Source organism: Lethenteron reissneri, chromosome 43, assembly GCF_015708825.2.
Source record: "Lethenteron reissneri isolate LAM-NWPU_2019-01 chromosome 43, ASM1570882v1, whole genome shotgun sequence".
Lineage (NCBI taxonomy): Eukaryota > Metazoa > Chordata > Hyperoartia > Petromyzontiformes > Petromyzontidae > Lethenteron > Lethenteron reissneri.
Genome location: NC_083821.1, coordinates 322,622 through 341,715, shown reverse-complemented (window position 1 = coordinate 341,715; position 19,094 = coordinate 322,622). Strand labels below are relative to the sequence as shown.

The 19,094-nt window shown below is 54.9% G+C and overlaps 1 protein-coding gene across 1 annotated transcript in view; it reads left to right on the top strand.

Moving 5' to 3' along the window:
• Positions 1-1,733: 1,733 nt before the first annotated feature.
• Positions 1,734-19,094, top strand: part of NBAS (NBAS subunit of NRZ tethering complex) — a 50,820-nt gene continuing 33,459 nt past the window's right edge. Inside the window, exons 1-12 of the mRNA XM_061569313.1 lie at positions 1,734-1,740; positions 1,876-2,052; positions 3,672-3,724; positions 9,047-9,133; positions 10,803-10,916; positions 15,310-15,379; positions 15,471-15,507; positions 15,609-15,689; positions 16,062-16,109; positions 17,213-17,256; positions 18,186-18,319; positions 18,926-19,059. Of these exons, the coding sequence (XP_061425297.1) occupies positions 1,734-1,740; positions 1,876-2,052; positions 3,672-3,724; positions 9,047-9,133; positions 10,803-10,916; positions 15,310-15,379; positions 15,471-15,507; positions 15,609-15,689; positions 16,062-16,109; positions 17,213-17,256; positions 18,186-18,319; positions 18,926-19,059 (986 nt within the window). The remainder of the gene's footprint in view (positions 1,741-1,875; positions 2,053-3,671; positions 3,725-9,046; positions 9,134-10,802; positions 10,917-15,309; positions 15,380-15,470; positions 15,508-15,608; positions 15,690-16,061; positions 16,110-17,212; positions 17,257-18,185; positions 18,320-18,925; positions 19,060-19,094) is intronic.

The window sequence follows — 19,094 nt, the reverse complement described above, 5'->3', positions numbered from 1 at the left end:
GATGCTGCTGCTGCAGTCCCCATCTGGTGTGTGGCTTTGATTAAATCACCGCGCGTGTCATCGGTGGAGGGACGTTCATGAGCGCGCATTCTCTACGCGGGATTCCCACTCGGCGATGGAACGGTTCCTTCGTGGCGTGTTCCATCATACGAGGACGCAGTGGATCAGAAGGCGAATATGATTGGAGTTGGTGCCAGTGGAGTGAATTCCTTTGACTGGAATAGTAGGGAAACTCTCAGCTCTACAGCCTCCCTCGTGACCTCGTGAATTCACTCCTGATCCTCCCTTCTGTTCCTCACTCCTCCTGCCTCCTGCGCCTCCTCGCAACCTCCCTCCTCCCTCCGCCTCCTCGCGCCTGCTCCTTCCATCTCCTCACTCCTCCCTGCACCTCATTACTCCCTCAATCCCCCTCTTCACTACTCCAGGCCCTCCTCCTCGCTTGCACGCACCTCCTGTATGTTGAACTGCTCTCCGTGTGCCACGGTCAGCGTCGTGCTGACGCGGCTGTCTCGGCTGCTGCCCTGGCCTCACCGCCTGTCAGCTCCCCCGTTGATTCACAGACGCGGGTCGCACCGTAACGCCGCGATGCGGTGAGTGCCTTGAGCTCCCTCACACTGCACGGAGACTCGGCGATTGCAATGGACCTGATTGTTCAACTCGCGATGCAATCGGCGATTTATCAACTGAATGGATGGATGGTGGAGCATTGCGCTCTCAACTCCGTGCCCCGAGTTTGATTTCCAGCCACGGCTCACATTCGTGGCGAGTGATGAAGCATGGTCACGCAACCGCCATGGTCTACGCGGCATGGGGAGGCCTTCATCCAGCAGTAGTGCGACAAAAGGCTGAATTTGTATGTTTTTTTTTATGTATATGCAAATGAGAAGTCAATATCAACAACACGAGTGAAACGGTAACAGCGCGAGACAGAACCGGTACTCGGATCGAACCCGAGCTGAGGATAGACCACGGGGTGAATCCTCACGCACACCATCGCGGTGATTTGAAGAATCGACGCATCGTTATCATTATAGCCCGCGGCAGTCGTAGGCTGACGTTTCAGGCAATGCCCCTTTTTGAGTTGAGACACGGCGGTGTGTGTGTGTCACGGCGCCCAGGAGCAGGAGCCACCTTGGTGTCTTGGGAGGCTGTGGCAGGGCTGGAGCTGGGGTCTCTCACGGCAAGCTGCTTGTCCTGGCTCAGGCGGAGAGGGATTAGGGCCCGTAACGCCACTCCCCTGATACCCAAGGCCCAGAGTTGAACTCCTGAGCCGGCCCAGCTGCAGTGACACTCCTCGAGTGGGCAGTGGGAACCCAGCGACGAGAAGAGAAATGCAAGTGAGAGGAGGGGTGGCCGAGTTGCTGTGCTGGGGGTCAAGGTTCGTGCCCGGATCGCAGCGGTCATATCGCTCACGGCGTGAGCCAAAGTACCCGAGGTGACCCGGTGGCTACGAGGTCGGAGCGCGGAGCCGGCACCACTGATGCCCTGAGATTGAGTCCAGCTCCAGCCATTGCTTGTGATTGAACCGGATTCTCACGTGTAGCGAGTTGATGAACTCAGCCCGACCATCAACGACTTCTCGACAGACTCGCTTCGAGACCCGTTGCACGGACACGTGTCTGCGCCTTTCACACAGGCGGAGTTGAGTTCTCCGGTGGAGTGAGTGCAGCAAAGTCGCCGTGTGACCGCACACGAAATATAACAAATTTTATTAATTCCGGCTGAGAATTAAAATGATCGGTGAGCCCGCACGTTAACCCCGCCTTGCGTAGCGGTCGCCCCTCCACGCAAACAATGCGCAGGCTCGGCCCTGCTGCTCGTCAGCGCTCTGACGAGATGGGGCCCGTGCCGGGTGGCTTGGCTCTCCGTGGGCAGTATCTCGGCGGGGGCTGCGGCTATCGTCTCGCCGCACGCTGTCGCGCTCGGGCCGCTTCTCGGAAGCCGTCGCGAATTCCGTGAGAGGCGGCGGCGGCGCGGGGTTATCGGGGGCCGGGCCCGGCTCTCTGACTGACAGCGGCAGCCTCGCGTTCCGTGGAAACGGGGCGCGATGTGGCAAGGCCACGGCGCGATAGGGGCTGCCTGGGCGGTCGCGGTTTGGGAAACGGCGGCCGCGGTTTGGGAAACGGCGGCCGCGTTGGCCTCTGCGGGCCGGGACGTGGGGCAATCACCGCGAATGATCGGCCCCAAATTCCCCGTGACCGACAGCGCTCGGACTGGGGGCCACGGGGCATGGCTGACTACGATGCCACGATTGCTCAATTTGTCGTACTTTTTGCAGTTACCTTCCGACTGTGCTGTCGGTGTCTTGAGAAAACGTCTCGACACGGAGCTCTCGCGGGGATATGCTGCCCTCGACCCACGGAAGAGGATATCACAGAAGTAGCTCTGAGAGACCCTGAAAGTGACCTCTGTTCCGCAGAGTAGATGGCAGCACTTTCCCACCAGCTCTGCCATATGAGCGTCATGTCCGTCACGGGACAATCAACCCATTGTATAATTCTCAGCGCTGGAATGCGCTCAAGGTAAGTGCAGAACCAAATTTCACCGGACACTGAGTTGCAGTGTCCTGTGAACGAGTGCAGATTTTAAAGATGAGACGCAAACATTCTCCCAGGCAAGGATTAAACATTCGCAACTTCGATTGACCAAGTGACCTTGCCCTTGTGGAAGGAAGCACCTCTATGCAACCGTGAACACAGCGGGGATCGTGTGGGGAGGCACGCCATGGGGGAGGGGCGTTGGGGGTTTTGCTCCTCGCCGCATTTCCACGGCAGTCCACCGACTCTCGATAGCTCCTCTCTGCGAGTCTGCACAACGGAGCAGTTTCTCGGCCACGTGCGCTCGCCGAGTTGGAGAAACGAGCCGGGCATGGCCACGTGGGAGGCTCGCGTCTCATCGCGCTGGCAGACAGAGTGGGGGGCCCTCTTGGACAATAAGGCAGTCGCGTTGGTAGACAGAGAGGGGGGCCCTCTTGGGCAACAAGGCAATGGCGCTGGCAGACACAGTGGGGGGCCCGATTAGGCAGTCGCGCTGGTAGACAGAGTGGGGGGCCCTATTGGGCAGCAAGGCAGTCGCGATTTGCGCATTAATCACGGCACGGAATTCAAAAAGGCACGCGCGTTTGGTAACTGAAAAAACTTCATGTAGCCAATTTCCCCTGGCGAATGTTTCCCGGAGAGTGAGTCACGGATTCTTTGTTACGAAATGTACACGAGTAATTTAATGTTCAATAAAAAAAACAGGCAAAGTTCCCCCGTCGAGTCTTTAACAGGCTGAGGACAAGTTCTTGTTAGCGAGAACCTATGAAGGCCGTCACGGCATACGAGGTGGCTAGCACCACGCCCGGCCGCCTTTGTCTCTCCAGTGGCGATGTTTACACGTCGCACCAGTTAGTTATTTGAGGCTGAGTCAACCTAGGGGAGGCCCAGGAACGATTCAGATTATCGCCGCTGGTGTTGGTCGTGAGTAGGATTCGTACTCGGGTCGCTGGGTTCGTAGCGCAGCGCGCTAACCATTGCACCACCGCTCGCCGCACTCAACGACGTACACGCACCAGGCCCTCCAGGGAAAGCCGCACGCCACCTCTCCAACCCCAACCAACTCCACGCTGCGAGACGCCAGAGAGGGCAACCCGCTCAGCGGCCCCCGCCCCACCGCCCCACACGTTCCAGCGAGCGGCGTGGCCTCCGTGGGAGCACGCGCGCGGCCACCGACCGAGACGGCCGTGCGGCATGGGCCCCATCCGGGCTCTCATCTCTGTGCCAGCGTGTGGCCGGGGAAGAAAATATTGAAATTCCACGCGCGCCACACCCCGCGCGTGCCACCCCCACACGTGTCACCTTCACGCGTGTCAAATCCACGTGAACCCGTGCAGCCTCGCTCGGCCGGGGAGGAAAATAACCTGTCAGCCAGCGATGCGACGCGTCGGTGAATATCGGCCACGAGCCGACGAGGGGGTGAGAGGAGGATGAAGGGGGAAAAGCGATGGGCGGATGGAGCTCCAAAGCCGAACCAGCCGCGAGGCCTGGCACCACGCTCGTACTCTCCCCCCCTGCTCGCAGCAATGGTCGTGAGATGGATTCATCAATGGGCCTCAAGACTCCTGTCTGTCAGGGGGGTTCTGCTAACTTGGGATGTTTGGCGAATCGATTGGTAATGAGCGTTCAGCTTGCGGAAGGAAACTGGGTTGTGCGTAGAACCCCCGATGCGTACGAGGGGATGTCACTCAAATCTGCTCCACATCGGCGGGTTCACAACCCACCTGCTGCACTGCCATTCCCTTGGGCACCGCCTCACAGCCCAGCAGGGTTTATGAGTTTCACAAGTCTCGGCGTGATTCACCAACCCTTGCTTCCAAAGCGCCGGATGGCCAGGCGCGTGCCACCATCGCTACCACGCCCGGTCACATACGGAGCAGTGAGGAGCATATCTGTGACAGGTGACGTTTCACGCAATGGTCTTTCATAGCAGAGGAGGAGGAGGAGGGAGCATGACACGAAGCTTTGCCTCTTAACAACTTTCCTACAGTCACGTAGGTAAAAAAAGGAAAATAAATTAAATCACGACGTTTCGGAGGCATCACAAGCTTCCGTCTTCAGGTGGAACCGTCACAGCAAAATTACTATATCACGTGATACAGTATGATACAGTAATTTTGTTGTGACGGTTCCACCTGACGACGGAAGCGTGTGTTGCCTCCGAAACGTCGTGATTTAATGTATTTTCCTTTTTCTACCTACGTGACTTTACCGAAAAAGCCAAAGAGTATGGACCCTTGCAGTCACAAAAACTTCAAATCTATAATTAACTGTCCTACAGCGCCGCAATGTTGTTGACGAACACGATAGCGCAGTTTTGTGCCCCACTGCCAACGCAATCGCCACATCAGCATTCGTGTGATGATTACTGAGGTGCTGAGCGAGAGTGGCGTGAGGACACGGGGTGGTGTTGTGAGCTGGGACGGGGCGCAGGGGAGCGGTGTCGGGACGGGAGGGGAGCTCGGCCCCAGCCGCCTCGTGCCCCAGCGCGGTCGAGCCACCCACGCACTGCGCCTCCAGCGCCGCTCGAGTGGCATAGCCGGAATTCCTGTCTCCTTGGAGATTTCGGGCAAAGTTCGGGGTTATGCAACGGCTGCCGACTGCTGCTGCCGCTGCCGCTGCTGCCCCAGAGTCATTGAGAACTCACCCCTCTTTGCTTATGGCCCCTTCCTCCAGAAATGTAGAGTCCCTCGCAGCGTCCAATCGACACAAATCCCGAGCAGCTCTTGTTGTGGGAACGTCTCTGGGTTGTGACCAGGGCCAAGTTTCATAAAACCACTCGAGTACTCGAATCCCCTTGGCTCTCTCCTGAGATCAGTAAAGCAACTTCATTGAGGGCATTGAATTTGCTCCATGGAGCGAGTCGGAGGGCTTATTTCACACTGAATATGTCCCGGGTCCTCTGGTCGACTTGAGAAGGTGGCACGTGACGAGTGGCCACAGCCATCATTAACAGCCATGTTCAGTCTACTGCTGGATGAAAGCCTCCCCAAGGCTCCGCCATCTCGTACGATCCCGCGATGTCATCCTGATCTGCCAGCATCCGCACACGAGCTGATTTCATTGCTCCGTCTCCACGGTGCATGTCCGTCTTGGACGCATTCCGGTCCTGCGGCACCACTGACTTAAAGACGAAATAAAATCCAGCAGCTATCGCGGGAGGGATACGGGGCCGTGCGTGTCCAGGGCTGTCCCGCGCGGGTGTGGATGGTGTTCGTGAGAAGGGAGTTCGGCAGTAGATCAATCACTCTCATGGATCACGCAGGGCTTATCAATATCCGCGGTCTTACGTATCATCACATTTAGCCGTACGGAAGCCGACGGCTCTCAAGTCGCAAATTGTCCTCTTTTGCTCTGGTTTGGGTCATTGTCGTGGGGTCAAGGTCACGTGACACTGGCTGTGGCCCCCAGCTCGAGAGGGACGGACACGGCTCGGGCCTTCTTCACGCTGTCTACCAAGTTCCCTTCGTTTCGCCAGCCCGAAGGCTCGTTCAACAGCGACCTGGGTCACCCACAGGATAAAAGCTAATTACAATTAAGTACAGAAATTACATGAAAATTTATCTTAACAAAAACTAAAACTGTTTTGGGAAGAGTAACAAAAAAGACTTTAAAACCACTGCCAGGGGCTCCACTGGTAGCCAAGGGGATTCTAGTCCTCGAGTGGGCTTGTGATGCCGCTGCTTCGACCGCAGTGTGAGTGGCATTGCAGCGCCATCACTGGACTGCCGTCACGACCTGCGTGGCCATGATTTTAGAATCACTTCTCCCGTTAATGTGTCCCGGGTTAGGGGTCTAGATAGCGTCGGAGGATTATCTACAAAGCATCTGATTCAGTCGCCTGCAGTCGTGATGTAGAGTCAGTATAACCACAGGGCAGCTCCTCTTCTCAGTACATTGGGAGGGGAACTTCAAGAATCCCTTCTGTCATCTGCCCAGCGACCACCGTGGGCAATTCGCTGGCAGGCCACCCGCACTTGCTGGCACTGTGAGGTTTCATTGGCAAGTCGCGCATTCTCTTCACGGGTTCCACCAACCCTCGCCTCCGACGCGCAGCATCGCAAGCGCACGCCGCCACCGTCTCGCCGCGTGTCCGCTGAGCTGCCATGTCAAGGGTCCCCAAGGGCAGTGGAGCGACCCAGTCAGTGAGGGAGGCCAGGGGGCGAGGTCAATTGTATGTTTGGCTTCTGTAGAAGTGGCGCGGGAGACACGCGGCCTCTGCTACGTAGGATCGGCTTATCCCACACTCTCACCGCAACCGCCGCTCATTTGCAGGTTAATGGGGGCGCTTCCCACGCACGCGAAAACAGAGACGCTCCTCGGGTCACTGAAACATCCCCGCAATTAGCGAGGACAGTCGACGCCGAGCCCTGTAATAACTCGCGGCCGCTTCTGTCATTAGCGGCCCCAGACCTGAGCCAGGCGTGAGGAGTCGCGACGGCCGCGTCTGTGGTCCCAGGAAAGGTTTGTCTCGTGGCAGGGGCAGCGAGGTGGGGCAGTGGTGGTGGGGCTGGCCCACTGGGGGGCCCTGATTCCCGATCCCCGGTGCGCCGCGGGGAACGCGGTCGATCGGCAACATCCCAGTGGGTCGCCGACCAAGCGCGACTGACGGCAGGGCAGGGTCGCGTCTCCCAGCAGACCTTGGAAGGAAACACACACACACAGCCACGCGACGTATGTATTTATATCTAGTGTATCGTGACGAGAGTCGGTCCATAATAGGAGATGGGGCAGCGATTACATCAATGGTGCTGATTGTTGCTGGCTGCTCAGCATGTTGGGCATATGCTTAGCAATCCGTGATTTATGTTGAAGTCGCTTGGTGGATTATTACGTCGCAAGGTCGTGAGAGGTAGAGGCGGACTGGAGAATGAGGCCTTCGTCCAGCAGTGGAATGACCGTGGCTGCTGTTGTTGTTGTTGGTCTAATATGAGATGGGAACAAAAGTGTGATGTGGCGTGGGTGACACAATCTCTGTGGTCTCTGGGAAAGATCTCTGCCTCGTGCGTTTCGCTTTCTTCGCCTGAATCCGTGACCATGCGGTGTGGAACATCGGATTGGTTCAAAATCGAAATCGGATCCGATGTTTGGAAGAATAAAAAATCCGGAGTGGATCAAAGTGAGAGATATGACAAAGCGTATGGAGCTGACCCAGTTGTGGTAGCGCGACATCCTGATTCATTTGATCAAAGACAGATGAAAAATATTTAAAACATATTTTAGCAGGGGAAAAGACACATACATTACGTAAAAGTACATTTTAGCGGAAATCAAAATACGTCAGTGAAAAGGAATCTGCGGGCAATAGGCAGAGCTGTGGATTTGCATTGTTAATGATCTGTTCATGTCCCTCTGTCATCTCACGGGAGTGTCTTTGCCCACCCAGGTGGGTCGAGAGGCACTCCCCACCGCCATCCAGGGACATCACGAGGGGGTCCCTCTTGGCCGGTCCGGATCATGAACCACTCGACGTTGGTGAAACACCAACACAACTTTAACTCCACACGTGTGGATCCCAACAATTACTTTCGCAGTCCGCTGCTGGTGGCAGAATCTCTAGGGAGCCGCTTGAACCGGCTACTTGAACAGAGTGTGTCACACTCGTTAGTGCGGGTTGTTAAAGGCAGGGAGGGGGCATATACTGTATGTGGGAGCATACACGTGCAGTAAAACCATGGGGTTTGCTGCACCGCCCTCTGCTGACAAGCGACAGCTGCCTCCACCACCTTATCCACGTCACACTCGACCCAGTTGTCACCGTGCTCAGCTTCCGATATCGTGCTCACTCCTGGTGAGGTGGTCACAGGTAATCCCGGCGTCGCGGTCATGTTCATCAAACTTCAGGTGCTTGCTTTGCTGTCCTCCCCCCGCGCTCCCGATTATCACGGTTGGCTGTGTACGGTGCGAAAAAAGTTCAACAAACACACTCAAGACGGACGAATCCCCCTGCATGTCAGTGAACCAAGGGCGGTGTTCCCAGTCAACATGCGACGTTGAGCCAACGTTGGCCCATGGCTGGAACCTTTGGAGCAACGTTGGAGCAACGTTCAATGTTTGTTGGGTTTTTGCCAAACGTGTGGAGTTGTTGTCTACTGCCGGGGGGGGGGGGGGGGGGTGTCACGATTGTTTTTGTTTCACGAATAATATAAAATTCCTCGCAATGCCATCTCGGTTTGGTCACCGGGCTGACTCCACCGCCGCCGTCTGGAGCGCGGCCTCGGCTCCCGTTGCCCGTGACCCCATCAACACCCTTGGGGGGGCAGCAGCAGGAGGGCCCCGCTGCGAGTCTCGTGACGGGGGAGCGTGGAGGGGGGGGGGGTCAGGTGACGACCACGATACAGTCACCTCGCCGCGTGCTTCCACCACCCCGGGAGAGAGGGAGGGAGACGGGGGCCGTGAAAGTCAAGGTCAACTTGGCAGCAGCAGCAGCAGACACGTGTCCCCTCGTGACACGGAGGCGCCACGTGCCCCGGCCACTCGTTGGTTTCTCGCTGCCACCGCCGGCGCAGATCACGCGGAGCGCCGCTCGCTTCGCCCTTGAGGCGACGGCGCCTCCTGCTGCCTGGCCCGGCACTCTCCTGCCGCAGAATGTCCCGGCGAGTTGGGATCGCGATGTGGGCATTTGTCCACCACGGTGGAGGTTGGTGAGTGTGTGAGCCGGTGGATGTGAGCCATACACTGTGAGCCATCCACAGGCTCACACACTGATCATGCCTGTCACGCTGCCGGATATCGATCGCGGCGGGCAGTGGCGTCAATGTGCGCTCCACGGCTCGGATGAGAACCTCCCGGGGTCACGGTGCAAGGCCCGTAGGGGTGTTAAGACTCTGTACTTCACCACGCTGGTCAACCATATGGGCAACCCGAAACCTGATCCGCCGCACAAACCATGGCAGATGCTGAAACTGAGTGATGATGATGATGATGCACAAATAGAATATCACAAACTCCCCCGTCAGTGTGCGAGACTGCGGTCACCACCCAGAGCAGAGCCACGGGACACACAACGACTCACAAATACGCGGCAGCAGGAGGAGACGTCACCATGTCCACACACCACCCCCCTACTCCTGATGCAATAGTCTGACCTCAATGTGTAATCACCGCTGTTGCTCTACATCAACATGCGCTTGACGAAGTGCGGTGGAGTCAACATTGTTGTTGAGTTTGCTGCACTGCCACCTGCCGACCACGAAGCCCACAGTATAGAATCGTGATCTTCATTTAAGCAGGAGAAATCCGATGAGCTGTGAAGCTCTTTTTCACAGATATCCAGTCTGGAGGGTCAGCTGGTGACAACGAACAGTACGACGAGAAATAGTTCTCGCCAATCCCAGCAGTGGCCAGGCTGTGACACGCGAGGCGACGAAGCCCCCGTGGGGCCGCTCAGCTGGTCAGAGCGTGGTGACGTCGAGGGTTCGATCCCCGTACGGGCCACATTGTGTGCATTTTATTCAATTGTGTAAATTGATTCGTCAACCCAGGAAATATTCTTTGGGTCTTTCGGTAAAGACACGTAGATCCCTTCTACATGACTTTACCGAAAGAACCAAGAATATGAATTCCTGCAGTCACGAAAGCTCTAAGTCAAGATTTAACCCAGGAGATGTGAGACCACAGCATCGTCACCCTCCTGGCCTCGTCTCGCGTGTTGATTGGGGGTTGAGTGGACATCGGGCACAATGCATTTAAAGTCCTGAGACTTTATTTAAGGAGTGTCAAGGGCCAAGGGTTGTCTGGCGCCATCTGTCGGCTGCTGGAGCATCTGCGAGTCGGCTGGGGCAGCATCGTCAGCCTTGGTCAATCCACTGCTCCATGGAGCATCCTCAAGACACATGTATAAGCACAATGCCGCAATGTGTCCCCAATACATTGTTGCATCAGCTCATAGATTAACTGGCGTCTCGCGCATTTATCAATTCGCACGCATAATAATCTATCATTAATTATATTAGTCAGCAAGTTATGAGCGTCATGGGACCTCCTTTGCCAGTACCAAAATATGATAATAGGATTTCCCCTTTTCTGGGAACAAAACAGCTGTGTTAAGATGTTAAAACACCAAACTGAAACCTTTTAGAAGAAATAATTTGTTTAAATGAGTGAAGGAGCTAGAGGAAAGCATTAGAGAAATAGCGCCACAACCCAGCGACGAAACCGAACAATCGACAACAATCGATTAAGTAGTCGACATTACGACCCAATCTAAGACGCGTGGCTGTCACGACCACGCTTTTTCGCGTTTGGTAAATCCCTTATGGCAAGGTGCGTCTCGGCTCCCGTAGGCGCGACAGAGCCGCCAGCATGGAGGCCGGGGAGGACGTCATCCTGTACGACTTGCTCGTCCACGCCGAGTGGCCGCCCGAGAGCGAGCTCGCCGTGAGTGCCCTCGCCCCCTCTCGTACCCCCTCGATCCCCCTCGGTCCCCTCGATCCCCTGGGTCCCCCCTCACGGCCCCTCGTCCGTGCTGTCACGCGAGGCGACTCGCTTTCAGGGACGTTTGCAGATCCGCATTTGAGTTCATAGACCGCTTAGGCGAGGAGTCTCCAAGCGCGCACTCTGATTGGTCGGTTCCGTCACGTGGTCGCGTTTAAAGGCCGCGCGCCGCTCGTCTTGACCAATCGTGCGCGGCCTCGACCACCTCGGAGCCCAAGGGCGCTGGGAAATGTGAAGAGCGGTTCCTGACACGTCAATAGTGAAGTATGGGGGATTGTGAAGTTTGGTGGTGAGTGTGGTGGTGAGTGTGGTGGTGGTGAGTGTGGTGGTGAGTGAGTGAGGTGGTGAGTGTGGTGGTGAGTGTGGTGATGAGTGTGGTGATGAGTGTGGTGGTGAGTGTGGTGGTGAGTGAGAGGTGAGTGTGGTGGTGAGTGTGGTGGTGAGTGAGAGGTGAGTGTGGTGATGAGTGTGGTGGTGAGTGTGGTGGTGAGTGTGGTGGTGAGTGAGAGGTGAGTGTGGTGGTGAGTGTGGTGGTGAGTGTTGTGGTGAGTGTGGTGGTGAGTGAGAGGTGAGTGAGAGGTGAGTGTGGTGGTGAGTGTGGTGGTGAGTGTAGTGGTGAGTGTTGTGGTGAGTGTGGTGGTGAGTGAGAGGTGAGTGAGAGGTGAGTGTGGTGGTGAGTGTGGTGGCGAGTGAGAGGTGAGTGTGGTGGTGAGTGTGGTGGTGAGTGAGAGGTGAGTGTGGTGGTGAGTGTGGTGGCGAGTGAGAGGTGAGTGTGGTGGTGAGTGTGGTGGTGAGTGAGAGGTGAGTGTGGTGGTGAGTGTGGTGGTGAGTGAGTGAGAGGTGAGTGTGGTGGTGAGTGTGATGATGAGTGAGTGAGAGGTGAGTGTGGTGGTGAGTGAGAGGTGAGTGTGGTGGTGAGTGTGGTGGTGAGTGTGGTGGTGAGTGTGGTGGTGAGTGAGTGTGGTGGTGAGTGTGGTGGTGAGTGTGGTGGTGAAAGTGGTGGTGAGTGTGGTGGTGAGTGAGTGTGGTGGTGAGTGTGGTGGTGAGTGAGAGGTGAGTGTGGTGGTGAGTTTGATGGTGAGTGAGAGGTGAGTCTGGTGGTGAGCGTGGTGGTGAGCGTGGTGGTGAGTGTGGTGGTGAGTGTGGTGGTGAGTGTGGTGGTGAGTGTGGTGGTGAGTGAGAGGTGAGTATGGTGGTGAGTGTGGTGGTGAAACTGGTGGTGAGTGTGGTGGTGAGTGAGTGTGGTGGTGAATGTGGTGGTGAGTGAGAGGTGAGTGTGGTGGTGAGTGTGATGGTGAGTGAGAGGTGAGTGTGGTGGTGAGTGTGGTGGCGAGTGAGAGGTGAGTGTGGTGGTGAGTGTGGTGGTGAGTGTGGTGGTGAGTGTGGTGGTGAGTGAGAGGTGAGTATGGTGGTGAGTGTGGTGGTGAAACTGGTGGTGAGTGTGGTGGTGAGTGAGTGTGGTGGTGAATGTGGTGGTGAGTGAGAGGTGAGTGTGGTGGTGAGTGTGATGGTGAGTGAGAGGTGAGTGTGGTGGTGAGTGTGGTGGCGAGTGAGAGGTGAGTGTGGTGGTGAGTGTGGTGGTGAGTGTGGTGGTGAGTGTGGTGGTGAGTGAGAGGTGAGTGTGGTGGTGAGTGTGGTGGTGAGTGTTGTGGTGAGTGTGGTGGTGAGTGAGAGGTGAGTGAGAGGTGAGTGTGGTGGTGAGTGTGGTGGTGAGTGTAGTGGTGAGTGTTGTGGTGAGTGTGGTGGTGAGTGAGAGGTGAGTGAGAGGTGAGTGTGGTGGTGAGTGTGGTGGTGAGTGAGAGGTGAGTGTGGTGGTGAGTGTGATGATGAGTGAGTGAGAGGTGAGTGTGGTGGTGAGTGTGGTGGCGAGTGAGAGGTGAGTGTGGTGGTGAGTGTGGTGGTGAGTGAGAGGTGAGTGTGGTGGTGAGTGTGGTGGTGAGTGAGTGAGAGGTGAGTGTGGTGGTGAGTGTGATGATGAGTGAGTGAGAGGTGAGTGTGGTGGTGAGTGAGAGGTGAGTGTGGTGGTGAGTGTGGTGGTGAGTGTGGTGGTGAGTGTGGTGGTGAGTGAGTGTGGTGGTGAGTGTGGTGGTGAGTGTGGTGGTGAAAGTGGTGGTGAGTGTGGTGGTGAGTGAGTGTGGTGGTGAGTGTGGTGGTGAGTGAGAGGTGAGTGTGGTGGTGAGTTTGATGGTGAGTGAGAGGTGAGTCTGGTGGTGAGCGTGGTGGTGAGCGTGGTGGTGAGTGTGGTGGTGAGTGTGGTGGTGAGTGTGGTGGTGAGTGTGGTGGTGAGTGAGAGGTGAGTATGGTGGTGAGTGTGGTGGTGAAACTGGTGGTGAGTGTGGTGGTGAGTGAGTGTGGTGGTGAATGTGGTGGTGAGTGAGAGGTGAGTGTGGTGGTGAGTGTGATGGTGAGTGAGAGGTGAGTGTGGTGGTGAGTGTGGTGGCGAGTGAGAGGTGAGTGTGGTGGTGAGTGTGGTGGTGAGTGAGAGGTGAGTGTGGTGGTGAGTGTGATGATGAGTGAGTGAGAGGTGAGTGTGGTGGTGAGTGTGGTGGCGAGTGAGAGGTGAGTGTGGTGGTGAGTGTGGTGGTGAGTGAGAGGTGAGTGTGGTGGTGAGTGTGGTGGTGAGTGAGTGAGAGGTGAGTGTGGTGGTGAGTGTGATGATGAGTGAGAGGTGAGTGTGGTGGTGAGTGAGAGGTGAGTGTGGTGGTGAGTGAGAGGTGAGTGTGGTGGTGAGGGTGGTGGTGAGTGAGTGAGAGGTGAATGTAGTGGTGAGTGTGGTGGTGAGTGAGAGGTGAGTGTGGTGGTGAGTGTGGTGGTGAGTGAGAGGTGAGTGTGGTGGTGAGTGTGGTGGTGAGTGAGAGGTGAGTGTGGTGGTGAGTGTGGTGGTGAGTGAGTGAGAGGTGAGTGTGGTGGTGAGTGTGGTGGTGAGTGAGAGGTGAGTGTGGTGGTGAGTGTGATGATGAGTGAGTGAGAGGTGAGTGTGGTGGTGAGGGTGGTGGTGAGTGAGTGAGAGGTGAGTGAGGCTCAGCTCGAACTCGTCTCACTCGGCTGTCATGAGACCTCATGCAAAGACCCCACTCGCCGCATACCACCACATTGAGCAGACACGTCACCACCCACCCTCACCACTCCTCACCACACTCACCTCACTTGACTCAACACTGCACGTTCAACCAAACAAAACACTCGCCAGACACGCGACTCCATACAAGTTACTTCACAACTCATTAAACACTCTGCACTCATCACACACCTGACTCGCCACACTCACCTCGCACTACACCAGACACTACGCCTCAGGCACCGGTCATCTCAGACCACATACGACCTCTCCTCACGCTGGCCAAACGCCCCACACCACAATACACACCAAACGCTCACCACAAACCACTCACCAGACACGTCAGTCGTCACCTAAACACCTCACACCACAAAGACAAATCCACGAAGATCCTGAACAGACTGTTGGGGCAAGTGCTGTTATCGAGCACCTGATGGCTCGCGACACACTCCAAACTCAAGAGATCCGTGTCTCAATGCGGTACCATCTGCCTCTAAGTAAATCCCGCGTTATAGCCGTGTTGACAACCGTGTTCTGTTACTAAGCAAATAACAGTGAATTAGTTACAGATGTTTACATTGCAATCATTCGTCACCATCGGTTACAGTTTTCAAGGTTTATGCCAGTTACTTGTTGATTTCCTTCTGCCAAATCATTCGTAATGCGCCCATTGTAGTCAGACTGCAGTGGCTTGAGAAGCGTTGAGCCGGAATACTCTTAAGTGCTGTAGTGCTTGGATGGGAGACCCATCTCAGCAACCGGCGATGTTGGCTACTTGCAGGGCTGCGTCGCAGACAGCAGAGGGCCGTGCAGCAGGGGCCAGTGGCGCTGTTCGTGCTCCCCACTCTTTGCTCCCGGCCCCCGCCCAGACCGAGCAGCGTGGTGAAGTGTGGTCACATAACCTCGTCCAGCAGTGGATTGACGAAAGGGCGGCAGAGCTTCCTATGGATGTGTCAATGAATCTGTGGCTAATAATACACACGAGATAGAACAAGACAGGAGAAATGGTGCAACAAATGCATCCAGTCAATGGACTTAACCCTTTATTGTGTCAATCATCGTGGAAAGATTCCTTGCATGCTCAGATTGTACACCCTGACTGTGATGCTGCCTGCACTTTTGAATACAGTGCGGTCCCCGTCCTATTTGCATTCATTTGTATTTTGTTTTTAAATCTTAACCCTCACCTGCAAGCGTGCACGTTCAAACGCGAGTGAGCACTATTTTTCAAAATATAAAAGTTTAAACGTAGCCGCTTCTGTCATTTTCCTTATTCAGCCTCGTGGATCCAGGGACTTGGATATCGCTCACAAAAGCTTGGCGAAGAAGGCAGCCTCGGCCCTTACGGGTACGGCACGACTCGTGCTCGCGAACCCTCACGATACGACACATTCACGGGATTTGGGCATCGAGTGACTTTGTAACATTTCCCTCCACAGCTCCCCTCTGGCTTGTTGTGCAGTACGCCCGCTGCAGGTAAGTTTCAACGCATGCACGGCACCTGCACAAATGAATACTGCGGTTTGTTAACCCCGAGCATCCCGTAACCGTGGCGTCTCCCTGCCCGGTGCCTCCAGCTCCTCCCCATGCTGCTCCTTGCCGCCGGGGCTGGTGCAGCTGCTGAGCCGGCAGGTCAACTGGCAGGTCGTGCTCTCCAGGTGCGTGGGCTGTTGTTGTTGTTTTTATGTTGATCAGGGCACACGCACAACTCAGCGGCTCTATGGGCTGGAAGCTTCTTGAGGAACTGCATAAAGAAGCTTCCAGCACATGGAGCAACATGTCACACATCATGATCACGTCGCTCGGCACCTCCCAAACAGAGGACTTCATCCTGACTTACGGCAGTCAGCTGTGCCTTGTGTGTCTCATGAGCAATGGCAACCAGGCCATTCCTGCCAGCTGAGGATACAGCACCAGTGCCATGTCACCCCGAGTTACCGGTGACATAGCGCTGAGTTAACTAAGTGTGCTAGGCGTTGGGCTTGTGTTGTGTTATTGGAACCTCACGTGTGCTGTATTTTGGCCTGCAGCAATGGGAATCTCCTGGCAGTCGTGCAAGACGCGTGCATCGAGATCCGGTGGGTTTCACTGCGTGTGTTGTCTGTCTTTGGTGAGTGGTAGTGCAGCTGTTAGCGCCGCTGCGCTACCAACACGGTGACCCGAGTTCACTTCCCGCTCACGGCCAACACCAGTGACAATCATCTGAATCGATTCTGCGCCTCCGTAGGTCGACTCAGCCTCAAACGAGTACCTGGTGTGATGTGTAAACATCACCACTGGGGAGACTAAGGCGGCCGGCAATGTGTCAGCCTTCATAGGAGCTCGTGAACAGCACATGCCCTAACAATCTGTTAAGGCCATACGGTGAGATCTTTGTTGTCTGTCTGTGAGTGCTCTCCCCTCCTGTGTTTTCTCCGAGTACTCCTGTTTCCTCCCAAATGTAAAACACTCATTTACACAAGAGAGACAACGACACATCCCAATGCAGGACCCTTATTTTGCCTTGGTTGTTGCTCCGCAGACACATCAGCCATACGAAAGAAGAAGATTGTACATCTGTGTTAATGATAATTTTAAATGCCTTCTTTTCTTGTGTAATCAGCGACTTCTGAGACACGTCGAGTAGAAGGCTTCTTTTTTATTAAGAGCACACTGGGCGATACATTGTGTAACGCAGCTACACATAGGCGATCCTTACACGTGGCCCCATCTTCGGCATTATTATGTAATGCAGCCGTGACCGTAATTACCACTCCCGGCCGACAGGTGTCACCCTGTCATGGCACTTGTGTTCTTGTTCATGCTCCGCGTGACTTGTGAACACTTTGCATGGCCAGCGTGAGCAGGTTGATCTTCCACAAGAACCCATGTCGGCCGAATTTATTATCTGGTTATATAAACCTTCGTAACCACGATTAAACTTGCTTTGCATATTTTCAAGTCACATTTTAACAATGATGACCTAAATGTGATGAGTTTATTCAACTAAGAAATAAAGCCTTTTTGGCTTGGTGTGGGAATATAATTGTCAAGAGGGCAGATGCCTCAGCATGTTGTGTGAGGTTGGAGCCAGGTCTTGCTGTGAAAGCACTCGAGCAAACCCCAAGTAATGGGCTCCTGTCATTCTCGCCTCTAAAATATTAACAGACTCGGATACTAAGTCGGTACTCGGTGTGTGCAGGTCGGCAAGGGATGACTTTTCAGCAACGATCGGAAAATGTACAAGTACGTGCGGGGCGACATGCCACACACTGATGCGTCTGTCTGCACACACTTGCACTCCGGCACGTGTGTGCATTGTGAGCTCTCCATAGCATTGTACTCAGTAGTGGATTGACTCTGCCCAATCTCTACCCTGCCCCGCCCCTCCATGTCTTCCCTCTCCTCCCCTTCCTTTCCCTAACCCCTAATTACCCTTTATCCTGGTCACCCATTCCTCATCCCTTGCACTGCCCTGTCATCAAATTAATCATTTGTTTATACTGTTTTTAAGTTATGTTAAGTGCCTTGATCAAATGTGTTCTATAAATAGAAAATAAGATGATGATGACTTGAGTTATATAAACATTCACTTCCCTCAAAAAAGATGAATGTTTCATAAATTGAAGTCGCAATTCAATTCAATAGCAGTTCTGTCTTTATCTGGACCGACTGTGTTGATCTAGAAAGGTAGCTTAGCATGAGCTTGTTGCGATTCAATTCAAGGAGCGATTATTTTTTGTCCCATTCTCTCCTCGTCAGCATTTGTGTTGTATATTTTATCGCACAGTCTCGATTGGACAGTTTTGTTTACTTCACCCTAAATTTACAATTTGCAAAAAAACCTCAAAACTTCGTTTTGGGCAATGGCCTTTCTTCACGCCGCATGGAGGCAAGAGAGGTCGAGTGGTCGAGAGCAAACGAGCTGCGTGTCGTGTTCTTACACCATACGGAGGGGCCTAAGCTTCACATCAGAGTTCGGGAATCGGGGTGGAGGACGGCTAACATCAGTGGCGACTGATATCTGAATTGGACCTGGGGTCCCCACCCCAAACCAATTGACGACGGCTGCTGCTGCATTGGAAGTTAAAGGCGCTGCACCGTCGCGATGTGATGTGAACGAATGCACTTTGGCCGTGACCTCGCTCGCGACCCCGTGTGCGTGCCCCGTCTAGTTTCGCGGGACGCGTTCCCGCAGTGGCGCCGCGTGGCGTGGAGCCACGACTGCACACTGCTGGCGATCGCCGAGAGCTCTGGGACCGTGCATGTCTTTGACCTCATGGGCACCCACCTGTTCACCATCTCACAGGTCCGTGCCACCCCTCGCTCCGCCACCGCCTTACCCGTTGCACTGTGCCACACCAGCTGGCACCGGTCATATCGTGACCTCAGTGTCCACAGCAGTGGGCTTTAACATCGTTCTCTACCCCTGCTGTCATAACCTCTGTGCCCCCTGCATGAAAAGAATATTGAGACTCGACGAGACTCTGCTTTGTAATCACGAGATAGTATTATCATCATCGTTATTATTAAACTAGTCTCTACCTCTGAGTTTACCTCCTTCATATCCATGACATTGTATGACCATCACAATCTGCACCTGAGTATAATCACGTATGTGCCCCCCCTTATCATTTCCCCCCCCCCCCAAGCTCTTGTAACCTTGCTCTATTCAAGAGATGTGTTAACTGTTATCTATTCCAACTCAAGTAGCGCTGTTGATGTTTTGGGCCTAATAGGCCAGTGCGCAGCAAATGTGTAAAAAAAAAACCTTAACCAAAGCCAATGGCTTGATTGAACGTAGCTCAGTACCCTTGAAGCCATCGCCCTGCTGCCTATCGCAGTGCACTACCCCCGCCATAGCACAGGTAGGTGTAGTTGGTCGTGAACTTCTTGAGTATGGCCGCATTCACAGGCGGCGGGCGGCTCCGGGGACCTGGGCCTGGCCGTGGCAGGGCTCGTCTTCTTGGAGTACACGGCGAGTGCCCAGTGGTCGGCTGAGCTGCTCGTCATCAACTACGCCGGACACCTCACCAGCTACCTCGTTAGGTGAGCCGCCCGCTCGCCCCCTGGGCGCTCCACCC